Source organism: Somniosus microcephalus, chromosome 24, assembly GCF_052327205.1.
Source record: "Somniosus microcephalus isolate GS21.2 chromosome 24, FLI_Smic_1.0, whole genome shotgun sequence".
NCBI classification, from domain to species: Eukaryota; Metazoa; Chordata; class Chondrichthyes; order Squaliformes; family Somniosidae; genus Somniosus; species Somniosus microcephalus.
In genome coordinates, this window is record NC_141010.1 from 15,464,273 (window position 1) to 15,491,112 (window position 26,840).

The window sequence follows — 26,840 nt, forward strand, 5'->3', positions numbered from 1 at the left end:
GGACGGGTTGCACCTCAACAGAGCCGCTACCAATATCCTTGCGGGGAGGTTTGCTAGTGACGTTGGGGAGGGTTTAAACTAAGTTGGCAGGGGGCTGGGCACCAGGATGTAGCATTAGAAAGGAGAATCAAAGGGCAAAAAGGATTAGGAGAGACGGATAGCACAAAAGTAAGAAATAGTAAGGTATTAGGTGGGGTCAGACTAAGAGAGAAAACAGGATGGTCTAAGATAGGTTTACAGTGTATGTATGTGAACGCACGAAGCATAGTAAACAAGGTTGATGAGCTGCAGGTGCAAATAACCACATGGGAATATGATGTCATGGCAATAACGGAGACCTGGCTCAAAAAAGGGCAGGACTGGGTGTTAAATATTCCTGGATATAAGGTGTTCATGAAAGATAGGAGGTGGTGTGACAGTATTGGTTAAGGAGGATGTCCTGGAGGGGTCAAAGACAGAATCTATATGGCTAGAGTTAAGAAATAATAGAGATGTTATTACACTACTAGATGTATTCTATAGGCCACCAACTAGTGGGAAAAATATGCAGGAGCAAATTTGCAGAGAGATTACAGAGAGTTGCAAGAACTGTAGAGTAGTGATAATGGGGGACTTCAACTATCCTAATATAGACTGGGATAATAGTGTAAAGGGCAGAGAGGCGGAAGAATTTCTGAAGTGTGTTCAGGAGAACTTTCTTAATCAGTATGTTTCCAGCCCAACGAGGAAGGAGGCAATGCTGGATCTGGTTCTGGGGAATGAGGTAGGTTAAGGGGAGCAAGTGTCAGTTGGTGAATATTTAGGGAACAGTGATCACAGTATCATAAGGTTTAGATTAGCTATGGAAAAGGACAGGGAGCAATCTAGAGTAAAAATACTTAATTGGAGGAGGGCCGATTTCAGTGGGATGAGAACAGATCTGGCCCGGCTAAATTGGAATCAAAGATTGGTAGGCAAAACTGTAATGGAACAATGGGCTGCCTTCAAAGAGGAAATAGTTCAGGTATAGTCGAGGTACATTCCCACTAGGGGGAAAGGCAGGGCAACTAAAGTCAGCTCCCTGGATGAAGAAAGAGAGAGAGAGTAAGATGAAGCAGAAAAAGAGCGCGTATGACAGATGTCGGGTCTAGAATACATCTGAGAATCAGGTTAAATATAGAAAGTTCAGAGAACTGATAACGAAAATAAGAGGGGCAAAGAGAGGGCATGAGAATAGAATGGCTGTTAACATAAAAGGTAATCCAAAAGTTGCCTTCTAGGCATATAAATAGTAAAAGGGTAGTAGGAGGGGTGGGGCCAAAAAGGAGACCTATGCATGGAGGCAGAGGGTATGGCTGAGGTGCTAAATGAGTACTTTGCATCTGTCTTCACCAAGGAAGAAGATGCTGCCATAGACATAATGCAGGAGGAGGTAGAGAAGATACTGGATGGGATAAAAGTTGATAAAGAGGAGGTACTAGAAAGGCTGGCTGTACTTAAGTAGATAAATCACCAGGAACAGATGGGATGCATCCTAGGACGCTGAGGGAAGTGAAGGAAGAAATCGCGGAGGTACTGGCCATAATCTTCTAATTCTCCTTAGAAACGGGGGTGGTGCCAGAGGATTGGAGAATTGCAAATGTTACACCCTTGTTCAATAAAGGGTGTAAAGATAAACCCAGCAACTAGGGGCCAGTCAGTTTAACCTCGGTAGTGGAGAAGCTTTTAGAAACAATAATCGGGGACAAAATTAACAGTCACTTGGACAAGTGTGGATTAATTAAGGAAAGCCAGCACGGATTTGATAAAGGCGAATCGTGTTTAACCAACTTGATTGAAATTTTTTTATAAGGTAACAGAGGGTTGATGAGGGTAATGCAGTTGACGTGGTGTACATGGATTTCCAAAAGGTGTTCGACAAAGTGTCACATAATAGGCTTGCCAGCAAAGTTGAAGCCCATGGAATAAAAGGGACAGCGGCAGCATGGATATGGAATTGGCTAAGTGGCAGGAAACAGAGAGTAGTGGTGAACAGTTGTTTTTTGGACTGGAGGAAGGTATACAGTGGTGTTCCCCTGGGGTCGGTTCTAGGACCACTGCTTTTCTTGATATATATTAATGACTTGGACGTGGGTGTACAGGGCACAATTTCAAAATTTGCAGATGACACAAAACTTGGAATAGTAGTAGATAGTGATAGACTTCAAGAGGACATAGGTAGGCTGGTGGAACAAGTAGACACGTGGCAGATGAAATTTAATGCAGAAAAGTGCAAAATGATACATTTTTGGTAGAAAGAATGGAGAGGAAATATAAATTAAAGGGTACAATCCTAAAGGGGGTGCATGAACAGAGAGACCATGGGGTATATGTGCACAAATCGTTGAAGGTGGCAGGGAAGGCTGAGAAAGCGGTTAAATCCAGTGTCAAACCTTGTTTAAAAAGTGACCAGGATGTTCTGAGTTATCCAGAGTACTTAAATACAAGGAGAGTGCTGATACTCCCAAAACATTAAAATTTTGCAACTATCCTGGGCTTCATGAATAGAGGCATAGAGTACAAAAGTGTGGAAATTATGATGAACCTTTATAAAACACTGGTTCGGCATCAACTGGAGTATCGTGCCCAAATCTGGGCACCGCATTGTAGGAAGGATGTGAAGGCCTTAGAGAGGGTGAAGAAAAGATTTACGAGAATGATTCCAGGGATGAGGGACTTCAGTTACGTGGATAGACTAGAGAAGCTGGGGTTGTTCTCCTTAGCAGAGAAGATTGAGAGGAGATTTGATTGAGTGGTCTGGACAGAGTAGATAGAGAGAAACTGTTCCCATTGGCAGAAGGGTCGAGAACCAGAGGGGACATGAGGAAAAACGTTTTTACTCAGCGAGTGGTTAGGATCTGGAATGCACTGCCTGAAAGGGTGGTGGAGGCAGACTCAATCACTGCTTTCAAAAGGGAATTGGATAAGTACCTGAAGGGAAAAAAATTGCAAGGCTACGGGGAAAGGGCGGGGGAGTGGGACTCGCTGAAGTGCTGTTGCAGAGAGCCGGCACGGGCCAAATGGCCGCCTTCCTTGCTGTGACCATTCTATGATTCTATATGATAGGAACCTCATACATGTTGGTTATACATGGTGTATGATAATCGGGAATCATCATCCATGCCTGATTCCCATTGTAATAGTGTTTGATAAATATTACAGAATTTTATAGCAATAGAAGAAGGCTATTTGGTTATGTTAATTTGAATTGAAAGTGTGGGGGGGGGAGGGGGGAAGTTGCTGTGCTATTAAAATTTCTTAATTTTTCCTCAAAACATATAACACATTGTCATTCACAGTAGACTATGTGTATGGGAAAGATATGGGGAATAAACACAACAAATAATACATTTAATCTTCATTCGTATTTTAACCTCCAAAAATGTAAAGTGGTATATACCCCCCACTCGACCCCTAATTTACACTGTCAGGTTCCAGTCAGGTAGTACAGGAAACTCTTGATTTACCGGCACCTAAATAACCGGAAATCTCTGTTAACCGGCAAAATTCAGGAGTAGGTTCAGGTAAGTTTTACTTCATATTAGTGGCAGTTCCTGGATCTGTGGCTGTGTACGGGTAAAATAGAGTTTCCTGTACCTCGCTTATACTGCTTGGCTCCAAATTAGAATTCTGGCCAAGAGTGAGTTCTTCACACACGCTCTCTTATACACACATGCTGAGCTTTGCTTTTACTAAACAACATTTTAATGTTTTGGGAGTATCAGCACTCTCCCTGTATTTAAGTAAACTCTGGATAAGTCTAAAGAGTACCAGAACATCCTGGTCACTTTGTAAACAAGGTTTGACACTGCATTGAGTTTTACTTCAGTGCGGCATGGGACTGTCTCCAGGGGATTTCGCCCCGCTCCCTTCAGAGCGAGTTTGTGAACCTACTCCATGGTTATTCTGCCACGCAGTGGTATTAAAGTTGCAAAAATAATGCATTCTTTAATTGCCCCTGTCACTATCACCAGCATTAAACTTGGAGCCAACTACCCAATACTTGACCCTAATATATAATTCAAAGTGCAATCTCCAGATATCCAAGTTTAGATGAACAAAATCTATAACTGTATTGCTTGGTGGTTTTCACACTCCAAAGAGATATGGTATGAAAATCCTAGTGGTAACATTGCTAATAGTTATTTTGAAAACTGTTTGAGAAGCTTCTTGTAGATGAGCTTTTTGTTAATGTCATGAAAGCTATTTGTTAACAAAGAATATAAACTGCAAATGCTGGCAAACAGGAGTTTAGTCAGCACCTAAAAGAGAAAAGGGAGGTTAATATTTCATTTCTTCCCAGACTGTTCAGCTATGTTTTCCCTTTTAGATGCTGTTTGTCCTGCTTTCCAGCATTTTCAGTTTTTATTTCAAATTTCTAGCATGCACAATTTTTCAATAGTGTAGCAATTTACACCTGATAATACTATGCAAATGTTTATTAAAATCTGTCTTTTTAAAGTAAGTTTCACAACTGAAGCAGCTGTTGGCTTTTAGCCTTTTTTTAACGTGTCATTTTTATAGTTGTTTCAGTTGCTGTCTAAAGCCTGCATCCCCTTTGTTTAAATTATCCACCCGCACAGATGAACACTGCTTCCTGCCTTTCACCACTTGGTTGGAAACAGGTTGTTGAGAGCCCTCTTTTTTTTCTTGTCCCTTTAGGCAAGCGTTCTCATTTTCCCCACGCACTTACACTCTCACAGCAGCATGAGCGTGTGTTTGGCGGGGTAGGAGTGGAAACGGGTGCGGAAGGAGAACTTGGAGAAGCTTGGCGTTTGTGAATGATAATGATGAACAGTGGCTACCCAGAAAGAATTGTAAATATCACCTTGGGGTAAGAGAAATATATTATCTTTATAAATGAGATCAGCAAAGTTTCAGCAGCTTATGACAGTTTTTGGGGTGACCACCAACAATGATTATAAAAAGAACAGATACCTCAAAATTGACCAAATTGGTTGCTGGGAGCGCAGTATGTTTTGGTGAAATTAACAGGATATCAATGCAAGTTACAAACTTAACATAGTTATACTTCAAGTAATAAACTGTATTTAAAAATGTACATACAGTACAAAGGACAGAATTCTGTGTGTTTAGAAAGAGTTTCAGGAGTTTGTACCAAGTTTTATTACTGGAATTCTGTCAGTTTTTTAATATAGAATGTTGAGGTGCAGCTAGCTCGTGTTCCTGGCATTAAGTTGGAGGTTTGGCTGAGTGCTAGCAATGTTTATGCTGCTCCAGATACAATCTTGTAGAGGACTAGCAGCATAGTCAGAGGGTGGAGGAGGCCACTGTCTTCAGTGTCCTAAATTGTCCCAACATAATCAAATTCCAAGTCTGTATAATACTTTTTTCGTGGAGGGAAAGAGAAAAATGCACCAAATGTGCTGCAGGCAAATTCCACAGCCAGGGGGAGCTGTATAGAGAAATTAAAGAGAGGTTCTATAATCGGTGTAGTATCAGTTTCACAGCAGTACAAATAGGGACATACTGTGCTCCCAGTAACCAGTTTGATCAATTTTATGAGCTATCTGTCCTTGTTAGTCATTGCCAGGTGTCACCTAAACACTGCGATTAAACTACTGAAACTTTGCTCTAGTTTTATAATAGTTCTTTTAAACCCAAGGTGAGGTAACTGCTTTGCAATGGTTATAATTCTTCCGTTTATGTTGTGAATTTGGGGAAGGCAGAACTCCACAAGGCTGCATACTCAAATGCACCCAGAATGGTGTACATTGGCCTCCCAAAGGCAGTAAATACTGAAAACAGTTGATGAGACAGTAGTTTTGAGTCATTAAAATGTGAATGGTGTTACTCTTGGCCAGCCAGACTTTGTTCTTTTAACTTTAAAAGTTTACCTTTTCTGGCGGGGCTTTGCAGTGGCTTATGTTAATACTCAAGCCTGTGCCCATCTTTATACTGGCGTTGGGTTGGTGCCTAAGAGAATATTGCACCATTGCCAGAAAGGCAGCATAACAAGTTTATTACAGGAATCGAATACCTTTTTGGACTGTGAAGTTTAAGCATGAGTTACAGTGTTACACAGAAATGTATAAATTGGAGTGTGAGTGAGGTGATAACAAAAGATGGGCTTTTTCTCTTTTTTTTGTTTCTCTCCTATCTCCCATCGTGCCCTCGCTGAGCTCATTTTGTCCGTGAGGCCCACCTCCTGCTCCCTCGACCCTATTCCCGCCAAACTGCTGACCACCCAACTTCCCTTTCTGGCTCCCGTGTTAGCTGATATTGTTAACGCTTCTCTCTCCTCAGGTACTACTCCACTCTCCTTCAAATCTGCCATCATCACCCCTCTCCTCAAAAAAACAATCCTTGACCCCTCCATCCTTGCAAACTACCGTTCCATCTTCAACCTCCCTTTCCTCTCAAGTCCTTAACCATGTTGTCTCCTCCTAAATTATTGCCCCTCTTTCCCAGAACTCCTTGTTTGAATCCCTCCAATCAGGTTTCTGCCCCTGCCACAGTACCGAAACAGTTCTTATCAGAGCCACAAATGACATCCTATGTGACTGTGACAAAGCTAAGCTAACCTTCCTCGTCCTTCTCGACCTGCGACACGGTTCACCACACCATCCTCCGTCAATTGGGTCGATTGGGCTTATATTCGCTAGAGTTTAGAAGAATGAGAGGGGATCTCATTGAAACTTATAAAATCCTAACAGGACTAGACAGACCAGATGCAGGAAGGATGTTCCCAATGGCGGGGGAGTCCAGAACCAGTGGTCACAGTCTAAGGATAAGGGGTAAGCCAATTAGGACTGAGATGAGGAGGAATTTCTTCACCCAGAGAGTGGTGAACCTGTGGAATTCTCTACCACACAAGGCAGTTGAGGCCAATTCATTAAATATATTCAAGAAGGAGTTAGATATATTCCTTAAGGCTAAAGGGATATGGGGAGAAAGCAGGGACAGGGTACTGAAATTGGATGATCAGCCATGATCTCATTAAATGGCGGAACAGGCTCGAGGGGCCGAATGGCCTACTCCTGTTCCTATCTTCTATGTTTCTATCCAGCTGGGTGGGACTCCACTCACCTGGATCCATTCTTATCTGTCTAATCGTAGCCAGAGAATCACCTGCAATGGCTTCTCTTCGGCTCCCGCACCATTACTTCCCGTGTCCCCCAAGGAGCTATCTTTGGCTCCCTCCTATTTCTCATCTACATGCTGCCCCTCAGTGACATCATCTGAAAACAGAAACTCAGTTTCCACGTATACGCTGACGACAACCAGCTCCACCTCACCACCACCTCTCTCGATCCCTCCGCTGTCTCTAAATTGTCAGACTTGTCTGAAATCCAGTTTTGGATGAGCAGAAATTTCCTCCAACTTAATATTGGGAAGACTGAAGCCATTGTCTTCAGTCCCCGCCACAAACTCCATTCCCTAGCCACCGACTCCATCCCACTCCCTGGCAACTGAAGCTGAACTAGACTGGTGTCGTATTTGACCCCGAGATGAGCTTCTGGTCAGTTTTTCGCGCCATCATATAAGATCACCTCCAGAACTTCACCCAAATCTGTCCCTGCCTCAGCTCATCTGCTGCCGAAATCCTAGTCCATGGCTTTGCTACCTCTAGACTTGACTATTCCAACACACTCCTGGTCGGCCTCCCACCTTCCACCCTCCATAAATTTGAGGCCATCCAAAACTCGGCTGCCCGTGTCCTAACTCTCACCAAGTCCCGTTCACCCATCACCCCTGTGCTCGCTGACTTACACTGGCTCCCAGTTAAGCAAAGGTTTTAAAATTCTCATCCTTGTTTTCAGATCCCTCCATGGCCTTGCCCCTCCCTAACTCTGTAATCTTCTCCAGCCCCGAGATATCTGCACTCCTCTAATTCTGCCCTCTTGAGCATCCCTGATTATAATCACTCCACCATTGGTGGCCGTGCCTTCAGCTCCCAATACCCTAAGCTGCCTAAATCTCTCTGCCTCTCTTTCCTCCCTTAAGATGCTCCTTAAAACCTACCTCTTTTTTCCAAGCTTTTGGTCATCTGCCCTAATATCTCCTTATGTGGCTTGGCGTCAAATTTTGTTTTATAACGCTCCTGTGAAGCCCCTAGGGACGTTTTACTACGTTTAAAGGCGCTATATAAATACAAGTTGTTGTTTGTGATTTTTGAGTACAAGTGGGGAAGTAGCAGGGCTCGTCCAGGATTTGAACCCGGAACCCCTCGCATTTCAATATTCGTAAACAACGTCATACCTGAGCAGTCTCACTTTACAGAATGGTTTGGTCAGTGGGGTGAGGGACACTTGCTGCACTAAAATAAATAGTATTTTAAAGCTGCTTTCATATTGCGTTTAGTGCTGTTGGCTCCGGTGCATGGGTATCGGAACCAGTGGTAACACCAAAATTAACTTACTTTATTTGCTAAGGCCGGTGGCTGGTAAAACCCTTTTTTTTAACTGGGTCTTCCTAATCAAGTTTACTTTGCTGCTGGGTAGGCAATCCCTATACAATACGAGCCAACAGCACTAGAATAATATATAAACCGCTTATAGAGCAGAACGACATGTTCCGATGACCTCTTTGATGCTCAGCTTCACCTGAATTTGAAGTGCTTGATCTGCAAATCTCTCACACCAAGTAGAATTGTTTGTTTTCTTTTTAGAAGAAATTTTGCAGGGACACTTGAAGCACAGAAGATGCCACGCGGGTACTTGGTGCAAGGGTGTGAAGGTGGCACAGTGAAGAATTGCCCAATTTCTGGGAAGGCATTTTACCTAGATCTTCCAAACAATAAGAACACCAAATTTCTGGAGGATGTTGTGAAGAAATTGGGAGGGGTATGTACAGTGCTACATATAACAGAATCCCCATTAACACTATCATTGCTTGTTTCTTTGCATATTTAATATTTTGATCACTTGTTCCAAATTGAACTGAAAAATTGCATACCATACTGTTTCCAGGTAGTAGTGCAGTAAATTATGGGCTCACTTTGGAGGTCAAAAATAACCCAAACACTAAGCAGAAATATTTTAAAGTACATTTAATAATAATTAGTATGGGGGACTAGGGGGTCATACAGTAATTAGTTATCTTCAACTATCAGTATTAGAAGAGGCACGAGGACAACGAGAGGACAAAGTTATGAGGAAAGATTGAAGAGATCTAGGCTTTTGATGGTGCTGTTACAGAATTTTACAAGATAAATCCAGAACAATTACAAATTAAGCTGTGGCGGTAGGACAAGGAGACACGAGTTCAAACTAGTGAAATGGAAATTTAACACCGATGTCAGCAAGTACTTGACATAGACTGATCATATGAAATGGGCTTCTAGGTAACATAGTGGAATCAAAATCATTTATGAAAGGGTTATATGCTGTGATAAGGGTTCTGTACAGTGTTTGTGGAAGGATGAGCTGAGGTGGGTTGAATGTCCTTCCTCATCCATATCTAGCTACTGACAGCAGTAAGAGCGATTGAAAGATATAAAGGACGGTAAAATGCCAGTTAGATCGTTTGAGGGTTAAATGTAATACTGCTGTTCCCGAGGATCGAGGAATGGCAAAGGTGTAAAATTAATTCATCACATCAGTCTTTAATGTAGAATGTTGACCAATTCTGGGTCCAGTTACTTTATTAGACCTAATATAAAATCAGCAAGGCGTGTAATGATGAAATACATGCAGGACATCTGGATCATATGTTGTATACCAAGAATTATTGAAGAAAGGATGAGGATCCTGTTACTATTTTTAGGATTTCCATTATTACCGTTGCTATACTGTGAAAATGTATTACAGCACAGCTCACTGTCTTCAACAGAAAGGGGGTAGGGAAGAAAATCAGCTGGGAGTGGGGAATCACTTCAACATTATTATGTTCTTATGAGGGATAGAAGAATTAAGATTAGCTCATAATTGTTAATAACCGCAAATCTTCAACCTAACCTTTTTTTCCAGACTGTCGAGGTGAGGATTTTTTTAAAAAACCTAAATGAGATTTGATGTTACAAAGACCAAATGTTGAGTATCTTGGCAGGGGGTGCATTCCATCATATATTAGTCATATAATTTTGAAAAACAATTTTGGGAACCCTTCACCGTCTGTTGCAAATGTAACAAATCTAGAACAAGGAACTCTGCTTTTTGTTCACATTGCCAATTCTGAATATAGCTGCTGAAGGACTGAAGCTTGTCGGAGGACTTCCTCTGTAGCAAAGCAGGTTTGTCCAGTAAGTAGCTGAGAATACAAACCAGGAAGTTCCAAGGCGTGTTACCGGGTCTGTGCTAAATTAGCTGAATTATTGGAGAGATAGCAGTGCCCCAGGTTAGGGGCGGGGTGGGGGAACGGTGGGAGAAAGTTCTCCAGGGTGTCTGCCAACGTTCCCTCTAATTTCTTTTGGTGGTGTGCAGCCCATTCAAATTTCCGCACGTTCGGTTTTTCTATTTAAAAGCCGGTACGCGGTCTGCGTGGACCTCCAGACTCTTAACTGCAACATTGGCGTCTGCTGTTAATTGTTATCTGGTGACTCTTGCTGGCAAATTTATCTGCAGATGTTGGGCGACATGATCCCAATTGCTCTTTACAGTCTGTAAAGCTTTTTCTCTTCCTCTTTCCTGAAGGCACTGACTTGCTGAGATACAACTTTGTGGGCACCAGATGCTTTCCAGTATCTCGTCCATCGTTGGGATACCTTCACTGAGTCTGTTAAATGGGGAGCATTGTGCAGTATTTTTTAATCTTGCTATGAAGGAGTGCTCAAAACAAATGTAAAGTCGCTTATCTGGACTTTACCGTGTTGTGCTGGGAAATTATATTCAATAATGAACAATGTTTTTGTTTTATATCTAGTTAGATTTTTGTAGGTTCTCTCTCTTTTTCTCCTAACATGGATACTTCTCTTTGAATTTCAGACAATAGAAAGTTTTCTCAGTAAAGAAGTGAGTTACGTGATTTCCAACAGTAAGGAAGCAAAGCTTGGGAGTAAATCAGCCAATTTAGCATCTGTTCCAAACAGGGAATATTTGAAAAACAATCAAGCTAATGCCTCTCATTCAGTCAATCCTAGAGATGGCCAGATGGTAAGCGAGCAAACCAGCAGAGATGGTAGATTCTGTATGCATGCATTCTGTTGCTCTATAAAATAAAGGTGCACAATTGCTATTTGATGGTGTCCACTGGGCTAAGAGTCTTGTTTTTGACCCGCCTAGTGCTAATTGAAGTCATTTGCAGTTCTTTTGGGCTGAGTTTATTGTTTGGGCAACCGTTTAGTTAGCTGGATCAGCAGAACTAAGATCAATTGTGTGTGTGCTGTAGGCACTTAAATCATGAGTGGACGAGGTGGGAACTGTGGCGAATACAAGTTTCTTGGGGTTTTTTCACACTCACACTGGTGAGATCTAATATCAACCACCAGCTGCATTACGAATTGTTGCATGGGTGTTTCCTCAAATGGAGAGTTGTCCAAGCCACTCCTTGTGCTACTTTAAGTTGGCATGGGAGCGGATTGCCTGATAGCTGATGGCTCAATAGAGATGTCTATAAAAGGTCCTCTACCAACCTGCCCCCGCCACACAGTACTGCCCTCCGATTATCAAAATCCACGACAAGGCCTTGGACAATGTGGACCAGTTTCCATACCTAAGGAGGCTACTGTCAACAAGGGCAGACGTTGATGACGAAGTCCAACACCGCCTTCAGTGTGGCAGTGCAGCCTTCGGCCGCCTGAGGAAGAGAGTGTTTGAAGACAAGGACCTCAAACCCGGCACTAAGCTCATGGTTTACAGAGCAGCAGTGATACCCACCCTGCTGTATGCCTCAGAGACATGGACCATGTACAGCAGCCGTCTCAAAGCACTGGAGCGGTACCACTAATGCTGCCTCCGCAAGATCCTGCAAATCCATTGGCAGGATAGGTGCACCAACGTCCGTGTTCTCGCTCAGGCCAACATCCCCAGCATCGAAGCTTTGATCACGCTCGATCAGCTCCGATGGATGGATCACATCATCCGCATGCCCGATATGAGACTCCCAAAACAAGTGCTCTACTCGGAGCTCTGACACGACAAAAGATCCCAGGTGGGCAGAGGAAACGCTTCAAGGACACCCTCAAAGCCTCCTTGAAAAAGTGCAACATCCCCACTGACACCTGGGAATCCCTGGCCCAAGACCGCACAAAGTGGAGGAGAAGCATCCAGGAAGGTGCCGAACACCTCGAGTCTCTTCGCCGGGAGCAAGCGGAAGCCAAGCGCAAGCAGCGCACCCACCCGCCCCTTCAACCACCGTCTGCCCCACCTGTGACCGAGACTGTAGGTCCCACATTGGACTCATCAGTCACCTGAGAACTCATTTTTAATGTGGCAGCAAGTCATCCTCGGTTCCGAGGGACTGCCTGAGAAGAGAGATGTTATAGAACCTGCTCACAATTTTTAGCCTCTTTTTTCAGTTAATTTGTAGATTTAGAATTGAAAGTATTAAATATGCCAATGGAAATTTTCACAATTTTGCTACATTTGGTTGTAGCTGGCAGATATTTTTAGCTCTTAAAAATGGATATGATTAAAATATCCAGAGCCCTACCTGAAAATGATGCTGCAGTTGTGTGGCTGACAATACTGGTATTTATTCCCCTATCCTCCACTTACCCCGCTTCTCCCAAAAGGGTGGCCAATGCTAGAGTTTAATTCCACAGCTGCTGTCCTTCCCAATCACCTGTTTTTCATGTGATTGTTAACATATTAAGTGTCAGTAGGCTATTTGACTGTGGGAGTCATTACCTGATTCTGTCAACAGGCTCATACACTAAGTGTTGCTGGATCATGCTCTGGAGTGAAAACTATTTCTCCCTGTCCTGCCCCACCCCCTTTAGACTAGTGATGCTAAGGCTAATTGTAGCTGCTAGTTCCAGAATATTACTACTTGGCTCATTGCTTTTAACATGGGCTACTAAACATGTGCTACCATTTCAAGATTTCCCCTTGGAACTACATATTGCAAATGTGTGCAATAACAGATATATTTTTAATGTGAAATTTGCAATTAATTTATTTTCTAATAATGTTGCACCTGATTTTTCAACTGAGTAAAGAGTAAAACAATAGGTGCCAACTAGTAGGAGCCAGTTCTGATATCTGGCTGTGGTTATTTTCACACTATGTAGTGATATTGTGTGTAACATAGTGTGTAACACCGGCGGCACACTATGTTACAGCTTGCCATGAACAGAGGGACAACCAGTAAACTAAGAAAAGAGTATATATAAACAATGCGAATGTATATTTATACACTCCGGGATATACCTGTTTATACACTGTATGAATAGAACTGCGTTTATGTGTTCAACCATAAATGTATTTTGATGCTTTGGCAACATAAGATGTACCTTATCATGCCAATAAGGCGATTTGAATTTGAATTTGATATTCATCTTTCCAGAATTGTACTGTCCTGAAATATTACTCTGGTGTTTGTAACTAATCTTTCTTTCAGATGCAGATCAGCAGGGGAAAGAGACTACTTGAAACGGTGATCAAGAACAATGTAAGAAGCTATTTTGTCGACATTCAATAAATTGTTAAGACCAGATGTTAGAATGTTTCCCATTTAATCCACAAAGGTTGGTTGTGACTTATGGATAAGTTCTGGTACTGAGCTATATGAACTGAAAAGTCCCAAATTCAATCTTTGGTCTGTTGAGTTAGCTGGTTTAGCAGTGGAGGTGCTGCAATTGGCCTTTGGGGATACAGAAGGCAAACATCAGCCGGAGTCCTGTTCTGTTTGGTATCTAGCGACTCCACATTGGTACAATACAGCTGGAGCATGCTCAGAAACTCCTGCTACAGTATGGGGAGCCACCTAATTTGCATTGAGTCGGTGACTGTCCACAGTAAACTGGGCAAACCTGTTAATAGGTAAAACGAATGAAGATCAGTGGGAGATGTTCAAAAAATTTACGGTGATACAGAACCAGTTTATACCCCTGAGGGGCAAGAGCTCGACTTGCCAAAAACACCAGCCATGGATGACTAAAGAGGTGAGGCACAGCATAAAACTAAAAGCAAAAGCATACAAAAATGGAAAAACTAGCACAGATCCTGGCGAATGGGAAAGTTACAAAGGGCAGCAAAACAGATAGTAAGAGCTACAAAAAGCGAGTATGAAAAGAAACTTGCAAGGGATATCAAAATCAACACTTTTTTACAATTATATTAGGAAAAAGTGGGGTAGTCTGGAGCAATGTTGGCCCCTTAAAAACTGGAAGCGGTGATATTATCAATGATAAGGAAATGGCAGACATGTTGAATAATTACTTTGGGTCAATATTTACAATGGCAGAAGGAATATAGAGGAAGAGAATAGCATGCCAGAAATCCCAAGGAAACTAATACTGAGGCCGCGAATTTAATCGCGCTAAGGGGGGCGGGTTTGGAGGCGGGTCCGCTGTCAAAATCGCAAAGATTGACAGTGGGTTTAGCGGGTAGGAAACCCGCTGTCAACCCGCCTCCACGCGAGTCTCCCAGGTGTCTGGTCTGTCAGCGCAGAACTGACCCGACACCAAGCGGCGAGGGAGACAATTCACCTACTTAAATGGCTTGTTAAGAGCCAATTTAAGAGTATTTTGAGGCTTGCTTGTAATTTTACCTTCTCCCCCACTGGTTACCCACTGTTCGGGGAACACGGCAGCTCAACCTGCCATGTTTTGAGTCTGCTCTGATGGTTATGAAAAGCTGACTGCTGCAGAAGTGGTATCAAGGATGCCATGTTGCAGCTGGTGAGTTTCAGAGCACAAAGTGTTGGTTACTGCATTTTTAATACATAGAGATTTCTTTAGCATACAAGTTTTTAGATCCAACTGTATGTCCAGTGCCACCTCATTGGGAGAACCTCTCTCACCATAGACAGATCGCTTCTGTCATCTCACCTGCAGCTGCCATTTTTTCCAGCAACATTGGAGCCAATGAAACAATCAGACCGTGGTCCTCCGAATCCTTCCACAATCATCCCCAACACCACCAACCTTCTCCGCCATCACCTGATGCTGCACTGGACACAGGGCATCAGCCCCTGAGAAAATTGCTGGCCAGGAGGCCAGCGATGGCATCACCATGGCCAGATTTTTTTCACTTGACGCTGTAAACCCTGGCTGCCACATGATGCACCAGGTTGACGCCATCCCACACCAGCACCGAGAAGCATCCCTTTAATGTCCAAGCTATTCCATGCACATTCATCACTATAGCGGCGAGGGGGAGCGTTTTGACTGAACAATCACTGGAACGCAGTAAGACACTTCTCAAGGTTCGCTCAGATCTGTCCAATAAGGAGCACTTTTTGAAAAAGAGATTTCACTGTATGACAACAGATTACCAGAAACTTCACATGGACGTTGGCTAAAGCTCTCTAGCGCCTACCCTTGTGCGTTGTTAGTTGGTATGCTTGCAGTAGGATGAGGGTGAGTGTGAGGGATAGCTAGTGAGATTGGGAAGTGATAAAGTAGCTAGAGAGGGTTGGGTGGAGGTGCAAGGTAAGTTGGTGTCCTGGGGCGGTCTCTTCTGCCCTTGGAAGAGTACCTTCCTGTGTGCTGTGACTCCCAGCATAAGCATATGGAGGGAGTCATTGGAGAGCCTGGGGGCAAGCGTTCACCTTTGTGCAGTGATTGTCAGTGTTTGCAGCACCTCAATGCTATCAAACACTGACTGAACAACTGTCAGTGAATATGGCCGTGGTCCCGTTTAAGGAAACCGGCTAATGACTCATCATCAGACCCACTTCCTGTTAATTGACCGGCCAGTCAAGGTAAAATCACGTCTGCAGAGCGGAGGCAGCTAAGAGTGGGACCGAAACCTGGAAATCAGCTGTCCCACCCCCATCCCCGCCTCCAGAATTAAATTTGCAGCCTGAATCAGGGACAGAGACTCAATAAAATTAATGTAAGTAAAATAACAGTAATGAAGAAAATAATGGCACTAAAGTCTCCAGGACCAGATGGTTTCCATCCCAGGGTTTTAAAGGAAGTCGGTGAGCACATTGCAGATGCCCTAACTATAATCTTCCAAAGTTCTCTCGATTCAGGAACCGTTCCTTTTAGATTGGAAAATTGCACGTCACTCTGCTATTTAAAAATGGTGAGAGAGGGAAATCGGAATTAGAGCCTAATGTTAGCCTAACATCTGTTGTCAGGAAATTGCCAATCTATAATTAAGAATGGGGTAACTGAACACCTCAAATTTTCAGCTGATCAGAGAGTCAGCATGGATTTGTGAAAGGTAAGTCATGCCTGACAAACCTGATTTAATTTTTTGAGATGACTAAAGTAGTGGACAGGGGAAATGTCTATGGATGTTATTTATATGGACTTCCAGAAGACATTTGATAAAGTCACACATAAGAGATTGTTAACTAAGGTAGAAACCCACAGAATTGAGGGCAAATTATTGGCCCGTTTAGGAAATTGGCTGAGCAGCAGGAGACAGGCAGTAGGGATAATGTGCAGGTACCCAAATTGACAGGCGGTGACTAGTGGTGTCCTGCAGGGACCTGTGTTGGGGCCTCAACTTTTCACAGTATTAATGACTTAGATGATGGCATAGAAAGTCATATATCCAAATTTGCCGATGACACAAAGATAGGCGGCATTGTAGGCAGTGCAGATGGAAGCATAAAATTACAAAGGGATAGCGACAGATTAAGTGAATGGGCAAAACTGTGGCAAATGGATTTCAATGTAGGTAAATGTGAGGTCATCCACTTTGGACCTAAAAAGGATAGAACAGGGTACTTTCTAAATGGTGAAAGGCTAAAAACAGTGGCGGTCCAAAGAGACTTGGCGGGGGGGGGGGGGGGGTGGTTTCAGGTACATAGATCATTAAAATGTCACGAACAGGTACAGAAAATAATCAAAAAGGCTAATGCGATGCTGACCTTTATATCTAGAGGACTAGAATACAAGGGGGCAGAAGTTAAGCTGCAGCTATACAAAACCCTGGTTAGACCACACCTGGAGTACTGTGAGCAGTTCTGGGCACCACACCTTAGGAAGGATATACTGGCCTTGGAGGGAGTGCAGCCTAGGTTTACCAGAATAATACCCGGACTTCAAGGGTTAAGTTACATGGAGAGATTACACAAATTAGGGTTGTATTCCCTAAAATTTAGACGGTTAAGGAGTGATCTGATTGAAGTTTTCAAGATATTAAGGGGAACAGATAGGATAGATAGAGAGAGACTATTTCCCCTGGTTGGGGATTCTAGGATTAGGGGGCAGAGTCTAAAAATTAGAGCCAGACCTTTTCAGGAGTGAAATTAGGAAACACTTCTACACACGAAGGGTGATGGAAGTTTGGAACTCTCTTCCGCAAACAGCAATTGATGCTAGGCCAATTGTTAATTTTAAATCGGAGATTGCTAGCTTTCTGTAACCAACAGTATTAAAGGATATGGGCCAAAGGTGGGTATATGGAGTCAGGTCGCAGATCAGCCATGGTCTCATTGAATGGTGAAGCAGGCTTGAGGGGCTGAATGGCCTCCTCATGTTCCTATGAGTCTAATGAACCTAGTACATCGCTTGTCCTCTGGCTCCTAGCCTCCTCTGTGTTCACTGTCTGCAGAGGTGTATCCTTGCATATGACTGTACCAGTGCCTTGTACAGAGTCTTTATCATCCCCTAATGTGTGGTCTATCCCTCTGGCTATACGTCCTATGATTCAGTTAGATTTCCTTACTGCTGCCCTGTCACAGCTGTTGGTTTGATTGAGCTACCCATCAATTCCTCCAGATCCCTGTCTTGTGTTGTCCTGTAGTCTAGAGCATTCAGTTTACATTCCCACTGTTTATTTCTCTTCACGTCTCATTATCTTGCATTTGTCCACAGTAAGTGCCATTTGAAGAAAGATTAGGGAAGCTCAAAAACAGGAGTTAAGGGGGGACCCCATCAAGGTATTACAAAAAAAATTAGATGGTATAAAGTAAACCCAGATTATTACTTTAGTGTAGGACTGAAGGACATGAATGAGTGAAAAATAAGTTGGAAAATAGTTATCCTCTTTTTCCCAAGAATGGTAAAAAGTTTGAAATAATCTGCCTGGCAGAGTGGTAGAGACGAAAGCATTAAGGCTTTTCAAAAAACAGTTGATGCAAAGATTGAAGATTTTGGGCAGTGCAGGGATGAGCTTCAGTGGACCAAATGGCCTTTTCCTTAACTCTCTTTTTTATGTTAAATCTTAAAGACTGCTAAATTTTCATAGGATTATGAAAAGTACAAAAATAGAATATTCTTGTCCTTTCTTTACAAAATTACGCTGCAGAAGTGAATCCATCTTTAATGTCATGGAATTGAGTAAGCTTGAATTTGACAGTTTTGCAAATATACTGGCTGGATTATTGTAGAGTGATCTTGTTGGCTCTATCCGCATAGAGAAAGCTTAGTTGTGTTAACGTGATTCTCGAATGCAAAAACTTAAAAGCAATACTGCTAATATGCCCTCTTCAATTATTTTTCTTGTCTACAGGAATGTGGCGGTGGTAACAGTATTTTAGCCAATGCACGTACCTGGGGAGTGAAAATCCTACATCTTGATGGTATCCTTTCTAATTGTAAAGTGACATTTTGTGTGCATAACTATTGTAATGGATAGTGTGTGTGTGTGTCTATTAACTGCATAATTTATTAAATTTGTTGTACTTTAAAATTTGCGTTATTATTTAGTACCAGAAACATTTGCAAATTATACAAACTCCACTATAGTGCTGTACCTGTTGATGTGTAATAGCTTTAAGCTACCACTGTGTGGCGAAGGCTGTGTGCGTATGTGTGTCCATTATAAAATCTTTTATGTCCAAACATGAAGCTGATAAGACCCTGAATCCCAAAAGAGCTGCCAGAACCTAAAATATTAGCAAAATAACTTGCCGCTGAAGAAAGACTGCAATTTTACAGCAAAACCTAAATCGATTTTTTTGGCTTTGTTGCTAACATTGCATCATCCATCTTTGTAAAATGGTCACACATGAAGAAAATTATTTCTCCCTTCTTTGACCCTTGCTTGACCTAAATGCAGCACTTGGTCTTGACCCCTATATAATATACGCACACATCTTACATGTACAAAATGTTTTATTTTATATATTTTTTATTATTCATTCTCTTAGGATATGGGTGTCGCTGGCAAGGCCCGCATTTATTGCCCATCCCTAGTTGCCCTTGAGAAGGTGATGGTGAGTCACCGCCTTGAACCGCTGCAGTCCGTGTGGTGAAGGTACTCCCACAGTGCTGTGCGGGAGGGAGTTCCAGGATTTTGACCCAGCAATTATGAAGGAACGCTGATATATATCCATATATCTGGATGGTGTGTGACTTGGAGGGGAACTTGTAGATGATGGTGTTCCATGCACCTATTGCCCTTGTCCTTCTAGGTGGTAGAGGTCGCTGGTTCAGGAGGTGCTTTATCCAATTGTAGAGTTTTTATGAATACTTGTATATTTCACTTTTTATCTATCCACTTTATTCATAAACCTCTACAATTAGATAAAACTTTCAAATCCATAACATCTCTTTTTTAATTACATTTATTGCAATTTTTATATAACGTCTCTACCATTTAATCCATTTACCATCCATTTCATTATTTTTAGCCAACAGTTCCTTTATTCCCAACACCATATAACCCTCCCCCTCCTTGTTAAATACATCCTGACTGAGCAATGCCACAGCAGATCCACAACGTATATATAAAAATTGTTTATATTTCATCATGATTTTTTATATATATATTTTTTATATATATATATATAATATATTCTGATATTTGTTAAAAATCTTGCATGTACCCACTCAAAAAGTGTATTTGAACCTTAACTGCTTCAAAGATCTACTGGCATATTTTGAAAAAAGGGGTTTTAAGAAATTGCTAAATTCCAATAGAAAAACTGAGGTAAGTTTTGTATGTGTGTATATATTTATAACCTAAGTTATGTGATGAGACTATAGTTCAAATGATATAGGCCAGAAGAGTAAAGCTTGAGTAATTCAGGGATCTCTGAACAAAGCCTGATTGAGTCATATTCACTTTCTGCTGTTTATCATTTTTTGTGTGGTTTCAATAAAACAAAGAGCATTCTAATTCAATTTCAGCTCTGATTTTAAGACTGAGGTTTGAGTGATGATGTAGAATGTAGTTGCCTGATTAGCACCCTTTTAATAATGCAATTCTAAGATGTATGCTGGGCTGTTAAATCCTTGGGCCTAGAAATTCGGTGGGCTGCGCCACCAGTTAGCGCCCAAAGAGGGCACTTAGTGGGTTTAGCGCCACTGGCCACGCCTCCTGTGAAATTTAGCGGGGCGCTAATGGCGGCGCTAGCCATTAGCGCTGCGCCGCCACCGATGACGTCATCGGTGTGCGCAGCGCCCCGCTACCGCCCCGATCGCGAAATTTGGTAGTGCCCCCTGCTGTAACGCTGGTCGCAATTTGCGACCGGTTCAGGGGGCCTACCTGTGGCGGTTGAGGTGCGGGGCGGCCATTTTTTTTGCTGGCCGCCTGCCAGCACCTCCTCGCGCAGCCGTCCCCGGTCTCCTGAGCCCCCCCCCAACCCCGCATTGTGCCGGCTGTCTCCCAAGAGCCCGGCACTTCTCCTCGGTGCCGGGCTCTTTTGCCGGCACTCGCGATCTTAGATCGCGCTGCGGCAGGCCCCTCCCCTTTAAGAAGGGGAGGAAGGCCTGCAGTACCGCAGCGCACCGTGCCGCAGCGTGTGGCGCTGCGACACGTTGCGCTGCGAACTTCAGTTGCAGCGCCCCAAGACGGATGCGGGGCGCCTCGAGTAGCGCCGCGCTTCCGTTTGGGGCGCTCAAACTGAATTTCCGGCGGGCGCTCGCGACTCCTTCCGGGGTGGTACTTCCGGCGCCCTGGTGGGGCGCCACCGAATTTCTAGGCCTTGGTGTTTTAGAGCTGCACAATTTCCTATTTTACCATGTAAATTGTGGCTGCTATATTATACAGTGATGACAGCACCAGAGTCTCTTCAATCGGTGTAACAGCTGCAGTCTTGGAACTACTGATAGTTGTTTTCATTTTGCTGAGACAATAGTATAATTTTTTTTTAAGTCTCAAGGGTTCAGAATTTTGTTCTTGTTGCATATGTCATCTCAACCGCTTGAGTAAATGTGATCATTATTACTTCATGCCACCTGTAATTCTTTGTCTTAGTTGCTTTTATGACTAACCATAGCTTTAGTTGCTGTCAGTTTGCATTTGTAATTAACTCCATGGAATAAATGACATACATGGAAGAAAGAAACACATTGGTGCAGTCGTTAACAATAAGAGTTATATCGATCCAGTGGCCCTGAATACAAGTCATTTGTTACACTGGGATGCAAATTCATAAACTCCTCCATGGCAAATTTTATATGCACCTGCATGCTAGTGTGTTTAACCTACAGTACATTGCTAGCTTTTGAGGAAGCGGAAGGATGCACTTATTCTAAAACTGTTTTTAAATAAAGCCTTTTAAAGTCCCATTGTAGAAATTAATTGATTTTTGGGATGTTTTGCAGGGAAATGGTCATTCATCTAAATCCATCTGCAAGAGTGCCAAAGGTCAGTTATGATATGACTCGTGTTTTTTGCATGTAATTTTTAATGCTACAGGTGCACGATCCCTTATCCGAAACCCTTGGGGCCAGCTGTGTTTCGGAATTTTTCAGATTTCAGAACGGATAATAATGCTTATAAATGGACAAGAGGCAGCCGTCGGGTTTACCCTACAACTACACCACTAGTGATGGATGCAAACCTGGCTCGGTAACCAGATTACTATAAAGAAATAGTTAACAGCAATGTTTCCTCAAAGTTGCACACGGCCACGCAGTAATCTGCAAACTCCCGTGCAAGCTGCTCAAGCTTTTACACTGGAAATACCGAGAGACGCTCCACGAAAAAAACTTTCGGTTTTCAGAGCTTTTCGAATTTCGGAATTGCGGATAAGGGATAGTTGACCTGTAGTTACAAAAATAGTTTGCCAATTTACTTGTACGGTGTTATAACATGAAATTGAAAATACTGGCTATCTTTCATTCAGAAAGTTTTATTAATCATAGGAAATGTTCTGTAAATGTAGAGGCAATTCATTTTTATTAAAATCTACCCCTGTTGCTGCTTCCCTGCCTTTCCCAAAATAATGGCTACTCTGGGTTGCAGATTTGCACTTGGCTTCTGCTAGTATTAACTTCCTGCTGTGCAAGTCAGGCTGGAATAGACCAATGTATTGTGCATTTCAATATTTAAAATGGTGCACTGGGGTAGAAGTTAAACTCGGGACATTACATTTTATTACAGTTACGATCTTAAAATAATGGCCTTGATTTTAACTTACCCCTCCCCCTAACAGGGGTTAAAAATTTGGGATTGGGCAACCTGACCCCATTCCCGTCCATTTAAATTAAAAGAAAACAAACCAGATCATCAACAAGGTTCTTGTAAAATGCAGGCAGAGGCCTAATTAACAAAATTATTCAAAAGGTGCGGCTTAAACGTAACTGCATGTCAGGGGGAGGCCCACGCTGTCTGATGCCTGGCAGAAAATCCAGGGCGGGAAGCACCGATTGCCTAAGGCAAGCACTAAAGACATATTCCTTGATCATGCTGCCTCCCGATCACGGCCCTGACCTTGCTCCCTACCACCCCCCCCCCCTCCCTCCCGATCACGGTCCTAATCTTGCTGCCTGCCCCAATTACAGCGCAGAGCTTCTGCCTCCCTACTGACTGCCGGGGACCGTCCACACAGGTCCCTGGCTGTGGCCTCCTGCTGCTGTTTACCATTCCTGCCTGCCGGCCAAGCAGTCAATCTGGCTGACTATTGGGCAGGAGTCGACCCACGTCCCCGGCATTGCCAGCTTCTTCACCCACTACCGGGCTCCCCGCCTCATTAATTTCAGGCCTGAGTGTTTGAGCTGCAGCATGAAACTGACATGCATTCTAATCAAGGTTCCCTGACCAAACAACAATTAAAGTAGCATGGGGGAGAAATTCAGTATCGCCCCATTTGGGGCGCAATTATCGGCCGGGCGCAAAGATTAGCGCCTGGTGCTAATTATCGCCTCCGACTGCAAACTTGGCTTTTATCACCCCTGGAGGTGATTGGAGCGCTAAATCAGGCGCAAAGGCCGAAGAGCGAGGCGCTACCTCAGAGCGGTGGCGAAGCTCGTGTGCTGTCAGTCAGCAATGGAACACAGACACAATGGCGCTGGCCAGTTCTTAAAGGGGAGGGTTGATCTTGCTCTCCATCCACATCCTGCTCATTGCAGCCTTGAATCTCGACCTGGAGAGACCTGTACATCAAATCTGCTGGAAAGAACAATGGAGAGGCCCAGGGAAAGAGCTCAGAGTGCAGCCCCCACAGTCTCTTCTAAATCGATACAAGGAAGGGCAAATCAAAATGAACCTGCAAAGTGCTGCTCAGTACCCAAAACTCCTTCACACAGCGTTGAATCTCTCTCTCTCTCTCTCTCTCAGAATGCGTGGTGCAAAAATGTCCAACAAAAAAAGGCAGGAAGCGGTCGCCTTTAAATAGCGCTCCCCAGTCCTTTCCTGACTGCAAAATGCTCCCCTCAACCTGTCGTGGCAGGCGGTAAGGCAGGGGGCGCCACTCAATATCCGGTCCGGGACGTTGCACACTCGACTGATGTCACGATCTGCCGGCGCAGGAGATCGTGGCGGTAGTGTTTAATAGCGCCGCAAAATGTCTAGTTAATTTCGTGAACAGCGCGAACATCGGCGCACCCAGGCGCTAGTTGTTTTGCGCCCCATTAGCGCCCTCTTAAGGCACTAACGGGAGGCACAAACCAACTGAATTTTCCCCCCCGTGTGTTGAAAGAAAGAGAGTTTGTATTGTATAGCGCCTTTTATGACCTCATCGTCCCAAATCGCTTTACAGCCAATGAAGTACTTTTGAAGTGCAGTCACTGTTGTACTGTAAGAAACACAGCAGCCAATTTGAGCACAACATCTCACAAACCGCAATTAAATAATTGACTGACTAGATCATCTGTTTTAGGTGTTGGTTGAGGGATAACTGTTATAGAATCATAGAAATTTATGGCACAGAAGGAGGTCATTTGGCCCATCGTGTCTGTGCCGGCCAAAACAGAGCTATCCAGCCTAATCCCACTTTCCAGCTTGTAGGTTATGGCACTTCAAGTGCATATCCAAGTACTTTTTAAATGCGGTGAGGGTCTCTGCCTCTACCACTCTTTCAGGCAGTGAGTTCCAGACCCCCACCACCCTCTGGGTGAAACATGTTCTCCTCAAATCCCCTCTAATCCTTCTACCAATTACTTTAAATCTATGCCCCCTGGTTATTGACCTCTCTGCTAAGCGAAATAGGTCCTTCCTATCCACTCTATCTAGGTCCCTCATAATTTTATACACCTCAGTTAAGTCTCCCCTCAGCCTCCTCTGTTCTAAAGAAAACAACCCCAGCCTATCCGATTTTCCCTCATAGCTAAAATTCTCCAGTCCTGGCAACATCCTCGTAAATCTCCTCTGCACCCTCTCTAGTGCAATCACATCTTTCCTGTAATGTGGTGACCAGAATTGTACGCAGTATTCTAGCTGTAGCCAGGAAACCAGGAGAACCCCGCTACTTCTCTTCAAATAGTGCAGTGGAATCTTTTATATCCACCTGAGGGCAGACGAGGCCTCTGTTCAACGTCTCATCTGAAAGACAGCACCTCCGACAGTACAGTACTCTCTCAGTGCTGTATTGAAGTGTCAGCCTCGATTATGTGCTCAAGTCTATGGAGTGGGACTTGAACCCATAACCTTCTGACAGAGGCGAGAGTGCTACCACTGAGCCAAGGCTGACGCTCAACTTAACAACAATTAGACTTTGCGGTCTTAAAGGGAAACCGTTCCACGGTAGCAGAATAATGCATTGTGCATGAGAAAGGGTACTGAGGATGTTTACCAGGTTGTTACCAGGGATGAGTGACTTTGGTTATGAGGAGAGGTTGGAAAAGTTAGAACAGAAAAGGTTAAGAGGTGACCTAATAGAGGTTTTCAAATGATGATGAGAGCAAATATGAAAAAAAAATTCCCTCTGGCGAGTGGGTCAATGACTAGATGTCATAGATTCAAAATCATTGGAAAAGGATCTAGAGGGGAGAAGAGCCAGCACAGGCACGATGGGCCAAATGGCCTCCTTCTGTGCTGTTTGTTTCTATGTCCTCATAAAACAGCACATTATCCAGATAACGATAGCAATGCCATGGAAGATCCACCAGTAAAATAAAAATGACAAGACGTGCATTGTTATTGTGATAGGGCTTTATCTAAAATCCAATCTTGAAATGGAGCCTATTGAGAATTACAGTACTAGCCGGTTGGGAATTGAATCTGGGAGTCGAGCACACTGCAATTCAAGCTTCTGGTTGGTCTTGGGAAAATGCCGTTTTAATGCTATAATCTTGTCTACTCCTTTTGTGCAGTAGCTTCTACAGGAAACTTTCTGGTATCCGGCACTGACGGGACCGAGCTGGTGCCGTTAGCTAATGTTAAAACATACAGAGCTTTTCAGCTCCGTGTGAATCAACAGACCCTGTTGCTTAGCAACAGCTTCAAAACAGTCAGCTGCAGCTGCAAGCATCTCTAGCTGAAGCTGTTGCTTAGCTACAGACCTTGCAGAGCCTGACTGGGGGAAAAAAAAGCAATGAGAAGTGAAAAAAACTTATAGAAAACAGCTCCTGAATTTTGCCGGTAGATAGAGCTTTCCGGACTTTTAACCTCTGGTTAAACGAAAGTTTCCTGTATTTAAATTTTCTCTGTAAATAGTTGATTCTGGGTACTATTATTAATTACATTTCATTTCATTTTTGTTTGAGCAGTGGGAAAACTAAAACGGCCCTTTCTTAAAATTGAAGATTCCAGTCGGTAAGCCAGCTGATATGTTTTCCACACAAGGATTACACCATATAATTTAATATTTGTTTATAACTATGTCTTAAATATTGAATATTTGGACCTCTTTCAAAATGACCACAGTGGACAATAAATATTTTTCAAAACTGATCGGTATACTCTGCATTAAGAATGAAATACTGATAATGTGGAAGTGATTTTTTAGAACATTTTAATACTTATTGTGCTTGCCATTGCTTTTTACAGTTGCATTACTGTGATTAGTATAAATCAAGTCACTGTTGTGGTATATTTTTGTTGGCAAATTGCGTGTGTGCAGGCATTTTAGACCCCTCTACCAGCAGTTTGTCAGCTATCCAGAACTGAACTACGAATCCCAGAGAGGCTTTAGTGCATTTGATCCTCGGAAGAAATCTAGGAGCGGATGTCGGGAGCAAGCAAAGAGCAAACCTGGGTAAACTTGTATATAGATTACTGTGTTTTGTAGTAAACTTTTTGTTTTGAACTTTAACTCCTAGGATTTTATGAATGGAAGTTTTATTAAATGCTTAGCTATGTCCAGATTTTTTTTTAAATTACTGGTAAAGTTCTTAATAATGGAAAACAATTGAATCTAAAATGCCATTGAACTCATATTGTCATTTTCCCAAATTTATTTTTATCCAGACATCCAGCAATTGGGTTTAACTGGAGTGACTCACCATTATTACTTTACAATTACTCATACACAAAGTCTGTTACTATTGCCTCTTTTCTCTTTGGGGAAAACATTGGGACAGGTGTACAACAGAAAATGCTGGAGAAACTCAGCAGGCCAGGCAACATCCGTGGAGAGAAAATAGAGTCAACGTTTCGGGGCAAACCCTTTGTCAAGACTATTTTCTTTCCACGGATGTTGCCTGGCCTGCTGAGTTTTTCCAGCATTTTCTGTTATTTCGGATT

General features: G+C 43.1%; 1 protein-coding gene across 1 annotated transcript in view; it reads left to right on the forward strand.

Moving 5' to 3' along the window:
- The window catches only part of LOC147101083 (uncharacterized), a 40,543-nt gene that overhangs the window by 2,985 nt on the left and 10,718 nt on the right, over positions 1–26,840 (forward strand). Inside the window, exons 2-10 of the mRNA XM_085966255.1 lie at positions 4,681–4,852; positions 8,651–8,825; positions 10,905–11,072; positions 13,480–13,530; positions 18,498–18,567; positions 19,855–19,919; positions 21,539–21,581; positions 25,865–25,910; positions 26,218–26,352. Of these exons, the coding sequence (XP_085822381.1) occupies positions 4,800–4,852; positions 8,651–8,825; positions 10,905–11,072; positions 13,480–13,530; positions 18,498–18,567; positions 19,855–19,919; positions 21,539–21,581; positions 25,865–25,910; positions 26,218–26,352 (806 nt within the window). The 5' untranslated portion in view covers positions 4,681–4,799. The remainder of the gene's footprint in view (positions 1–4,680; positions 4,853–8,650; positions 8,826–10,904; positions 11,073–13,479; positions 13,531–18,497; positions 18,568–19,854; positions 19,920–21,538; positions 21,582–25,864; positions 25,911–26,217; positions 26,353–26,840) is intronic.